We start from the raw sequence: 12,339 nt of genomic DNA, 5'->3' as shown, positions 1-12,339 counted from the left end.
TTATTATTATTATTATTACAGTATTATTACAACATTTTCGCCCCCCAGGTCCCAATGTGGGTCGGTGACCTGTACCCAGGTGGGCTGATCCAGGTTGGGAAAAAAAAAAAAAAAATGTTTTGCTCCAATAAAAAACTTTCGGTTTTCGAAATTTCAGATAAGGGATTGTCAACTATTACAGTACAGTCCTTCTTAATTGGCAAAGTTACATAAAAAATATTAGGACACATACCTGCAAGTAAAAAAATATCAAGTTTAACAAATATGTTTTTACTGATGACTGCTCATACTAGTCTGTCAAAAATAAAGCAGGCAACATTTTACAACCTTGCATTGTTGAAAAAGTAAAAAAAATAAAAAAAATAAATACATCTGCAAGGTGGTAGTGTGGTAATGAAGCAAACATGGCTAATTGATGGAGCTTTATTTCTGACGAAATTTCAGGAATAAAGCTCCATCTCTTAGTCGTGTTTGCTTCACTACCACACTACCATGTGTCCACGGTGAACAATGTTCTTACATCTATAAATAACATGACATCTTAAATGAAAACTTTCATTCCCTATTTTAAATTACAGTACAATATAGTATTCACAAATATGCAGTGTTCATGAAGTTCATAGAAATGAAGAGCAATATAGTGGACACCAATTACATATTAGGATGATCTGAACACAATAATGGCCATATTGTAGACAAAAGGACGATGTTGAAATTCACTAATGCTATGGTCGGCTACATTGACAACCTTCTCCTCTAATGGTACTGATCTAAGAAGCAGTGAATTATGGCATGCAGTGTATAATCACAATTCCATTCTTTTTTAATAATTTAGATCAAATGGCACTGAGGTTTAGGATATGCTGGTAATCATAACTGGAGTTTATTCATTCAACTTATCTCTACTTTTTCATTAATTTTCACCTTCACTAGATGCTCAATACATACCGCACACACACACACACACTGTACTTCACAGCCAATAACATTACCGTCATTAAGTCCCATTGTAACCAAAATTATTTGTTCTTTTTTTATTGTTTATTTTAAAATTCTACAAAATTGTTAGTCTCAAATTCAAGTTTATTTAATGCATTACCAAAGACTGGACAACCACTAAGTAAGAGTTTAGTCTCAACCAGTAAATCATTTGTCCCAATAACAGATTTTACTAATTCTAACGCCCAGTAATACACAATTTAACACCAAAGATTGATAATTTTCAATCGCTAAAGCAACTTTTGCTTTGAGGCAAATTAATTCCTCTGCACCCAAAAAGACCCCTTCCACCAAATACTGTACAGTACACAATAATTTTTTTTAACCAATTTGCATAATTCACACAGTTCAAGCTATTGGAGGAGAAAAACTGGAATCCCCCTTACAAAAAAAAAATGAAATAAAAATAAATAATAAAACTGAAATTCTCCTGCCTGATAAGGTTGCTTGCTTCTGTACCCAAGATTAACACTCAGGATCATACACGCATAAGTGACGTTTTGATTTATGTAAATTAAACTTTTGCCTCGCCATCAGACATGCCATTACTTCAAATTTTAACGTCACTTTTGTCACACCACTCTCTTGCACAGAGCCAAGTCATAATGCTAGGTGGCAACTCATCTATATGCAGTGGACCATGTGGTAACAGACAACAAATGCCCGTAATACTTCTGCCTCAGTAAGCAGTGAGTGTGTCGGTCCCAGGCACAATTTAAAAATGGCCACTATCTCAAGATATTTATTACTTACAATCTCGATATTTATTCTTATGAAGTGATAATAAGATGTGTATTGAAATGTTTATAAGGAAATAGTGAATATTTTTTTATTTAAGAGATGTTGGTCAAATAGCGGCTATTCACAATACAGTAGCATATACCAGACAAAAGCATGCCGTAACATATAGGCCTAGCTTGGAAAAATAATATGTGATAGTGAAATGTAGTGCAGTAGAGGCATGCATATGGTGAATTATAATGAATATATTGTGACTTTTTATACACTTATTCGTAATGCCATCACCATTGATGTTAGTTTTGTATTGTTTATTTGTTACTCAATGAAGATGCTTGATAATTTTTTTTTTTACCAATACAGTATTTGCAAATTCTGTACTATGATTCTATTTTCCAACTTTCCCTACATTAATTTCAATAATGTTAATTTTGTGAGAGGATTAAACCCTAAACATTACTATAGAAAAGGAAAGAAACAAACAAAAACATTGTTTGGTACAACAGGTTCAGTCGAAGGCCTGGCTGAGTATTAAGAAGTGGAAAATGTCACAACAACATAAGAACATAAGAATGGAGGAAACTGCAGCGGGCCATACTGGACAGTCCCATTTGGACCCAACCCCTATTGCTCATTTATCCATCCAACCTATGATTGAAGCTATCCAGCGTATTCGAGTTAATGATGATATTTGGTAACTTGTTCCACTCATCCACTACTCTATTTCCAAACCAATGTTTACCTATTTTGCACCTAAATCTAAATTTGTCTAATTTGAAACCATTGTTACGAGTTCGCTCCTGGTTGGATAGTTTGAGTACCTTTGTAATGTCCCCTTTGTTTAGCTCTGACTTCCATTTATACACCTCTATCGTGTCGCCCCTCACTCTACGTCTCTCGAGGGAGTGCAAATTAAGATGCTTTAACCTGTCTCTGTACTCAAGGTTCCTAATGCCTGGGATTAGTCTTGTCATTCCCCTCTGAATTCTTTCCAAGGATTCTATATCCATTCTGTAATAAGGTGACCAGAATTGAACTGCGTAATCCAAGTGAGGTCTTACAAGCGCAAGATATAGTTTTAGGATGACCTCGCTAGTCTTGTAACTAACACTCCTTTGTATGAACCCAAGTACTTTATTAGCCTTGTTTCGAGCAAATATACATTGTTTACTTGGCTTAAGATTCCTACTTATCATTACTCCTAAATCTCGCTCGCAGTCTGATTTCTTAATAACATCATTGTTCATCTGGTATCTGGTTTCCCTGTTTACATCTCCTATACTAAGTACTTTACATTTGTCCACATTGAATTTCATCTGCCATTTCTCAGACCATTCGAAAAATTTGTTTAGATCTTCCTGTAGTTTTGCGGAGTCCTCGTCAGATTTACAGTAATTAAACGCCCTATTTTAGTGTCATCAGCAAATTTACTTATGTTGCTGTCTACGCCGATATCTATGTCGTTTACGGTATGTATATAATAAATAATAATGGTCCAAGTACTGAGCCTTGGGGAAATCCACTAGTGACGTTGCTCCAATTGGATTTAGTGCCGTTAATGCCTACTCACTGTTTCCTGTCCTGTAACCACGCCCCAATCCATTTTAGAATATCTCCTTTAATGCCATGACCCTCCACTTTTCTTATTAGCCTTTCGTGGGGGACTCTGTCGAAGGCTTTGCTAAAGTCGAGATATACCACATCATAATTGTGCCCCTCGTCCACTGATTCGAAAACAGATGAAAAGAATGTTAATAGATTAGTTAGACATGAATGCCAGCTTGTGAAGCCATGTTGGGAATCATTGATCAACTTGTGCTTCTCCAGGTGATTTTGAATAGAGTTTGCCTACAATTGATGTTAGACTGATTGGACGGTAGTTAGAGGATAGTGATCTATCTCCTTTTTTGAAAATCGGCATTACATTTGCTATCCTCCAGGATTCTGGTACTACACCTGTTTTTAAGGACATGTTAAACAACTTTGCTAATGGCATACTAAGCTCTTCCTTACATTCCTTTAATACTCTGGCAAATATCTCATCGGGACCTGGTGACTTATTAGGCTTTAGTTTGTCTATTTGCTTACTAACATCGTTACTAGTCACCACTATCTCGCTTAATTTATTTTCTTCACTATCTCTGTATAGAGTCGGTGCCTCGGGTATCATGTTTAAATTTTCGGTGGTGAAAACTGTTGACAAATATTTATTCAGATTATTGCTCATTTCTCCGTCGGTATCTGACTGTATTGGTCCAATCTTTTCTCGTGTTTTAGTTTGATACATTTGATAGAATCCCTTGGGGTTTGACTTCGCCTCCCTTGCTACCTTCAGCTCATTATTCCTCTTTGCTTTTCTTATCTCGGCCTTAACCTTATTGGCCAATACTTTATAATAATCTCAGAGGTAAAGTTCACACGATTTATTCTCCTACCTATAGCCTTCCTTTGTCCAATAATGTTCTTTAAATAATTATTTATCCATTTAGGGTCATTGGTATTTGATCTGAGTTTTTTGTATGGTATGTTTTGCCTTTGTGCATTAAGTAACTCAATATTTAAATTGTCTTGGAACTCTGCAACCTCAGATCTCGTTATCAGGTTAATCTCAACCATCAGGTCTCCGGTAGGGTGAGGTTGCCCTCTGTAGGTACATTGAGTGAGGTTACCTCATGTGAGGTCATGTAATTCACCCCCAAGCGTGATACCCCCTCTCTCAGCTGCCTCTTCAAACTATCAAAGTTTGCCCTTCTGAAATCTGGGACTTTAGTGGAATCTTCCGTGCGGCTGTCCTGAAATTCTAACTGGAATCTAATTTCTTTGTGATCGCTGTTTGCAAGCTCGTTCCCTACCTCGACTTTACTAATGAGGTTTTCTCTGTTCGACAGAACTAAATCAAGTATATTATTACCCCGGGTGGGTTTGGTTATATGTTGACTAAGGAAACAGTCCTGTGCATTTCATCCCAAATAAGTCACTCATTAACTCTATCAAGATTAGGAAGTCTATATATTACTCCTGTGATTAATTTTTCCTTACCATCGGCTAATTCTATCCAAATTGTGTCTGTATTCCGCTCAGTTTTGATTTCCTTATTTATTTCACACTTCAGATTATCCTTGACATAGATTGCTACTCTGCCACCTTTCCTAATCTGCCTATCAGTATGAAATAATTTGTAACCTGCAATTTGGCATTTGACAGGTAACTCACATGAGTCTAGGTTTATCCATGTTTCGGTGAATGCTATTATATCGATTCTTTCGGTACATACCAAGGTCCTAATATCATCCATTTTGTTTCTCATACTTCTACTGTTTGCGTAGTAGACATTTAAGTTAGTCATGTTCTGAGTCCTCTCTGTCGTGTTTAGATTTTAACTCCCTGCCTAATTTAGTTTTGACATATTTCCGAGCACCATTTCCCTGTAACCTTTCACTTTGTTTACCCGCTCCCACTGCAGTCCCCTCCACCCCCGTGCTCATATGTTCCCCTAGCAGTTTAAAGACTTTGACATCTTTTGAACTGCCCTCTCGAGAGACCCAGCCAGGGTTGCCACCCCATCCCTCGTATAAAGGTCCCTTCTGCCGTAGAAGTTGTCCCAGTTGTCAATGAATGGGACTGATATTGACTTGCAATATCTGTGAAGATGGCCGTTGACACTAACTGCCCTTGACAACCATTCATTGCCAATTCTCCTTCTAGGCAGGACACCACATATGATACTGATCCCTCCCTTAGACCTAATAGGTTCTATAGCTGTCTTGAACTTATCAAGAAGCTCCTCACTCCTACACCGGCCAATATCATTGTCTCCTGCACTGAGGAAGATAATGGGTTTGTTCCCATTACCAGACAAGATATTGTCCATCCCGTCAACTATATCCCCCACCCCAGCTCCTGGCAAACACACCCTCATCCTATTTTTATCTTTGCCACTAAAAGCTCTGTCCAGGTGCCGTACTTGGGAGTCGCCAACAATTAAGATTTTCGTACCTTCCTTGTCGGCCTTGTCCCTGACTATACTAACATCCAATTCATCTATCAAGGGACTGAATGAGTTGGTACACTTAGCTGTTGTTGTCCTTGTTTTCGTATCCTTGGTGGGTTTTTTCACCACCTTGGTGGGTTTTTTCACCACCAGCTTGGTCGTATTAGTGGTTTTATTACAACACATGTGGACTTAGTAATAGGTCTGCCCTAGTCTGTTCACTCAACTTTGCAAATGAGTCCTGAGGTCAGTCTGTGACAAGGCAGGTGAGTGACTGGCAGAGACACATAAAGGGTCGCTCTGCAGTGTTTTAATATATTGTACTTATATTTTGGGTATTTTATGGGATAATAAATATTCTGTGTTGATCTCTGATAATTTCCACACTTGAGGAAGTAACAATAACATGTGAAATGCACTGGTAATATAAATATCATAAAGGGAACACACACAAACATTGTGGAAAAGTTCGGCAATAGAAGCGCCTATTTTGATCAACTAGCAGTGCCTGGGTGACACCAGAAACTTTGGTGACACCAGCAGAAGATGCCAGAAGACCCTTGTCCCTGGAGAAATCGAAAACATTTGAAAAATGGTTGAAAATGAGTTATTTGCGCCTAAAATAAAGGCACACTATCTGGCAACATTCTTGTGAAGTTTGGACTTTGTACCATAAAGAACCTCCAGTGTTGCTTGTGTTTATAATGGAGGTAAGGTTTCATAGTGCGAAAAATAAATATAAACTATAAATACAATTTCGCAACTGTTGCCATCATCCCTGCCTTGAGGTAAGCCTCAGGCCGCAGTATCAGTTGCTTGCACTATAGGCCTGCGGGGAGCATCATGCTTCGCTCTAGCATCACAACCACAGGTTTTCCTTTTGCATTGTGCTATTCCTTTTTTCTTTGTTGGATTATAGACATAAATGTGCAAGACAATGGGCAAAGTGTCTAAGCATCACAAGGCCCAAAGGGAACACCCATGAAAAAGTAGAGAGAACTTGAAGCGTGTGGTACCAATCCCCACATCAGCTGACACGCCATCCCTCAGCCAGTCTACACCAGCCTACCTCCACTAGTCTCTACAAGCTTTTACTAGACCTCCATCTCCTCTTCCCAGGACCTCTCAGGCTACTCCACCACCTCTCCCCTCCAAATCCCAACCTCTGCTCACAGGTGCTACTAAAAGAAAGCGCATGATTTCAGCGAGTTTTCCTGTTAATGTTCCTACAGTACAGAAAAATTATGTATTATTTGACATAAGTGCAATTTAAAATTTTATTAGTCAGTTAGTGTGCAACAGTTGTTACAGCCAGAAATTAGCTATTACTTTAATAACCAAGTACATCAATGTGTTTGTTTATAGTTCTATGCTTCTAGGTGAGGAGTATACTGGATTACAGAGACTATTTGGGACTCTTAGTATGAAACATTTGTACAAATAGCAAGTGAATATTGCTAGGAACGTTACTGCCAAGGCATTAGAAACAGTATACAGGATATATTAGATAAAAGTGTTGTTGCTGTGTTTGACCATGAAATACAATTGGGGAGAGCACTTAATGAGGATGGCACATTGAATATTATTTAGGGGCGCCGGTGGTAGAGCGGTACCGCTCTTACCTCGCAAGCGAGATGTCACGGGTTCAATTCCCGGGCCGGTGGAAAGTTGTTTGGACACGCATCCTAGCCCCCCTTGGTCCCTGTTCACCTAGCATTAAAGTAGGTACCTGTTGTAAATCGAAAAGTTGCGAATTCGTATTCAGGGAAAGTTGTTGGAGCTTCCAATAACTTGCTGACAAAAAAACCTATGACTCTTCAGGTTTCTACGCCCTTGACTCATGAGACATAAAGGCAAGCATGAACTTAGCATGCTTCCCAGATGGGCGCTGCAAGCGCTTCACCTTACACAGGATGTAGCCCCCACCAAAAATAAATAAAAATAAATAAATAAATAAAAAAATAAATAAAAAAATAAAAAAAATATTTTAGTATTTTTTGATGGGACCTGTTTGCGGGTGGTGCAGTAATAGACACCCAAACAGGCCTTATGACTGATTATGAAAGTGTTAGTAAATTTTTTGAAGTGTGCACCAAGAAAGAAAACCCATTGAAGGGCAAGAACATAAGTGAAGATGAATACAGTGAGTGATATAAAAAGCATACAGAAACAGACATGTAGGAAAAATTACCAAGGCAGTTCGGGTGGGATGGAAGCAGCAACTGTAATGATGTTCAGTTGAAGCCTGCAGAAAAAACTTCAGTATACTGTATTCATATCTGATGGTGATAGTTCTACATACGATGCAGTATGTAATGTGAATAATAAGGAGAGGCTATATAGAGACGTGAAGGAAGAGTGCAGCAATCATGTATCAAAAAGAATTGGTGCACCTCTAAGAAATCTGCAAAAGCAGGAAGTGACTGAACTGACTACTAAAACTGTTAAAGTGAAGAGGTTTACAAACACTGGGGGGAAGGGAAGCTTACTGACAATGTGACAACAATGCTGGCCCGATATTTTGGGTTGGCAGTAAGACGATGGTGAAAATGAGGGTGGACATACTGTCCACCTTCTTTCATTGTTCCTCAACAGACAAAGCCCCACAGCATCATTCATGTCTGAAAGGAGTACACAGTTGGTGTTTCTACCAGAAAGCATTGGCCCTGAAAAACATTCCTCCAAACCATAAGACAATGAAGGCCAGCTTTATGTTGCCTGATGACATGAGGCATAAAGTATATGAAGTGTACGAGCAACTGACGTCAGACAAATTCATGCTGGGGCATTTGAGGGGTAAAACTCAAAACCCAAAAGAGGCATTGCAAAGCAGAATCTGGCATTATTGTCCCAAGGCAAAAAATTATAACAAAAGGAATAAAGGATTATAGATTGGCAATTGCAACTGCTGTCACCAACTATAATGCTGGGTATCCCCTGACAAAACAAATAAATAAGCCAAAGACAGCAAAGAGTACAGTACTATGCTCCGGACACCATTTTTAAGAGGTTTTTAAAGTGTCTTACTTCAAAAACTCAGCACTCCTGTTAAATAAATGAAACGCAGAAATGGCTTGGTACAAATACTGTGTGTGAGTTATAATTTATCAGAAAAAAGTCACCGCTGTCGTTTATTTGAAGAAGGGAAATTAGTAGTAAGATTTCACTTAAAATTAGACGCATAAATATTTTTCTTTCTCTTACTATTGTTATAGATCCGGCTCGGGACTTTAGGGAGGCATCGTCAGAGTGATAGGTTGATTTTCAATGTACACTAAGTCCTCATTTAACGTTGCCCCCGATAACGTTGTTTCGTTATACAGTAACGTAGCTATCTATTCTTTAGATACCCATGAATCGGATAACGTCCCGCTAATTCAGTATAACGTCGTCAAGAACTTCTTTGTACGGCGCATTTTTTGGCGTACTATGACGCTCTCACCCGTAGAGCGTCACACAGCGTCCCCAAGCGTCGGCAGTCTTTGTTTGGCTTCCACAGAGTTTGTGCGTGTTTAAGTGTTTTTGCTCTTAATACTGTACTGTAACCATTCAAAATGGCTTCCAAGCGCCCATAAAGTGCTGCTGATGCTAGTGTTGTGAAGAAGCAATGTAAGACCATTACCCTTGCTACGAAAATGGAGGTTTTTAAACCGTCTTGAGAAAGATGAGGAGGAGCCACCCGCCAGGTCTCTGTGACTCGCCTACCTCCTCCTCCTCTCCACCACACACTTGCTCCATCAGTGAGTACAATACAAAATGATTTAGTTTATTTATATACAATATACTGTATACTAGTTTCTATAAGGATGCCATTGAATGTCTGTATACGTAATGTATTTCATGGGGTAAAGTGGGACTGGGGAACATAACTCCCATATTTTATCTATTTCTTATGGGGAAAATTGATTCTGTTAACGTTGTATCCGTTGACGTCGCGGTTTTCAGGAACGGAACCACAACGTTAAGCAAAGATTTACTGGACCTTCTAGAACAAGAGCTGCTGACACTCTGAAAATCATCTCAAATTGTAAATATTTAATGCTATTAATATATAAATATAGGATTTTTGTATCAATTTAAAATTATAATACTAAGTCATGGTGGTGGAGAGGAACAGCTGAGTCATGGTGGTGGAGAGGAACAGCTGAGTCATGGTGGTGGAGAGGAACAGCTGAGTCATGGTGGTGAAGAGGAACAGGAAGAAGAGAAAAGTGGCCGTGATAAGAACAGGATAACACTGGTAGTACGAATGGTAGTACCCAAAAATATTACATAACCCTTCTGGCTAAAAAGAAATAAAATCTAATGAATGTAATTAAAGTATAAAATTAATTTTGAGAATTAAACTTGCTTCAAGTTGTTCTCTTTATGACATCAAAGTTACCAGTATGTTTCACTTGCTAATTTTTAGTTCCTAACATGTGGAAATAATCAGAGATCAGCACTGAACAGTTTTATTTCTTGAAGTTCCAGAATAGGTAAGATAAATGAAATATTAAAGCTCAGTTGAATGACCCTTTGCATGTCTTCCTGTCAGCCAATCAATTGTCTTGTTTTATGTGTTTGCCCCTAGGACAATTATTTATTTTACTTGTATTGTATATATGTGTGTAGAAACACACACACACACACACACACAAAACACATACGATTAAATAATAATTGGAAAATCCTCTCACAAATAATCAGAAAAAATTATTAAAAATACTGAGTTTACCCCCAAGTCCGTGCCTTTTTAATAACAAAGCACGGAGTGGACTTGAGGGTAGACTCAATGTTTTTAATAAATTTTTTCTGATTATTTGTGAGAGTATTTTCCAATTATTATTTATTTTTATGTGTATTGTGTGTGTGTGTGTGTGTGTGTGTGTGTGTATGTCTACACACACACACACATATATACAATACAGGTAAAGAAAATTACTGTCTCTAGAATGAATGGCTCCCTGTTCCAGCTGCGAAAATGCCAGCAACTTTAAATCTACCCTTAGACATGCTTGGGTACATCAGGATGTCATCCGTGAATAATAGAGGACCGTGAAATAAAAATCCGTGAATTATCCGGGGGCACAGTACATTAGTCGTTTATAAATCATTTGATAACTGCAGACAAATATTGACGTGACTTTAGTAAATGTTTAGTTAAATATGAATTTCATGAGAGTTTCACTGAATCTTTTATAGTTGTAAAAAAATATATTGTATAGTTTTATAGACTTCTTAATATGATATGGAGTCAAAACTCATTTAAAAATGGATTGACATATGCCAAAATGTAACTTGAATATCAAGTTCCAAGTAAAATTTAATAAAAATTTACCCAACCTTTCTTCAGTGATTAAAGGTAAACTAAAGCAGGGAGGGACACACATACTGTACACTGGTCGCACATTATGACACCCACTGTGAATGGTGGGGACAGCTGCAGGCTGTGTGGTGCACTAGGACAGAGGACTACAGTGTAAGATTGTAAAAAGACAGAATCTTCAGTTTAAGTGTAATCAATAAGTGAAATACAATCATAACAAAAATGTAGGACTGGTACAAAGTCACAAACAAGACAGCCTCATCATTACACACAATAAAATACTGTACAGGTGTACGTCCTAATTCAATTATAAATATCACTTGAAGTTTAAAAACAGGATTTTAGGACCACAGCCAAGAAAATTATCCTGAGCATATTTACTCACTTCAGTAATTCCTTAATTTGATTATGCATTATTAATAACTAAAGAGCGACTCACTCCCCTCACCTTTTAACACTAATCTATTAAAGCCAGGCCTAATATAAAATTTATTATCAGGTTAAGGCAGTCAATTACCTCAGTTATGATGAATTAGATGCTCCGCCAGGTTTAGGCATGTCGTACTGAGCGTAGCTGAGACGGGTGCCTGCTAGTTCAATGAGATAACGGTCAGGATTATCTAACCAATCCGAACTGTTTAGTTTAACTTTCCTCCGGTTCTCTACATCTCTCACCTCTCGCTTCTTCAGCTCTGTTTGGGCTTCTCTGTAAATGATAAGAGATTTAGTAATACTGAAGGAAGGGTTGGTAGTACTGAGGGAAGGGTTGGTAGTACTGAGGGAAGGGTTGGTAGTACTGAGGGAAGGGTTGGTAATACTGGTTTGAATGCTCTAATACAAATAATAATAACAATATTTATTCAGTGAAATTATCATACAGGTTTACAATTGGATAGTTATGTATGTAAATGATGCTTCTGTATGCCACTAGCAACATGCGATTTTTCTTCAATCTTCTTCAGTGATTTAAGGTTAGAAAAATTGAGTGAAATTGGTTTCCTAGGTCATGTGAGGTTGGGTTGATGAGGTTTTTATGAATAACACATACTCATTTCTTGGGTTCAAGTTGACTCATAAAGGATGTGTTGTATTTCCCTTATAGTGAAACTGCCCAAGAAAAGAATGTGAAGCACATTGAAATATAAAGGAAAAAAATAACTCAGTCCAAAAAGTCATTGATGGTCCTTAAATAAATATTTACCCAAGAATAAAACAGCATCCTGCTCATTTCATATATCCTATTGATACTCTGATGTTCACTAGCAATTCTGAACAGTAGATCATTATCAATATTAAATGCATT

At 37.8% G+C, this 12,339-nt stretch overlaps 1 protein-coding gene across 1 annotated transcript in view; it reads right to left on the bottom strand.

Moving 5' to 3' along the window:
* LOC121862450 overlaps nt 1–12,339 on the bottom strand; it is a 33,065-nt gene continuing 20,726 nt past the window's right edge. The window contains exons 10-11 of the mRNA XM_042360749.1: nt 11,554–11,742; nt 1–294 (exon numbers count right to left, since the gene is read on the bottom strand). Coding sequence (XP_042216683.1) covers nt 11,559–11,742 — 184 coding nt within the window. The 3' untranslated portion in view covers nt 1–294; nt 11,554–11,558. The remainder of the gene's footprint in view (nt 295–11,553; nt 11,743–12,339) is intronic.

This window comes from Homarus americanus, unplaced genomic scaffold (assembly GCF_018991925.1).
Source record: "Homarus americanus isolate GMGI-L3 unplaced genomic scaffold, GMGI_Hamer_2.0 scaffold31037, whole genome shotgun sequence".
Taxonomy (NCBI): domain Eukaryota; kingdom Metazoa; phylum Arthropoda; class Malacostraca; order Decapoda; family Nephropidae; genus Homarus; species Homarus americanus.
Note: the sequence above shows the minus strand (reverse complement) of the source record. Positions and strands in the feature narration are given on the sequence as shown.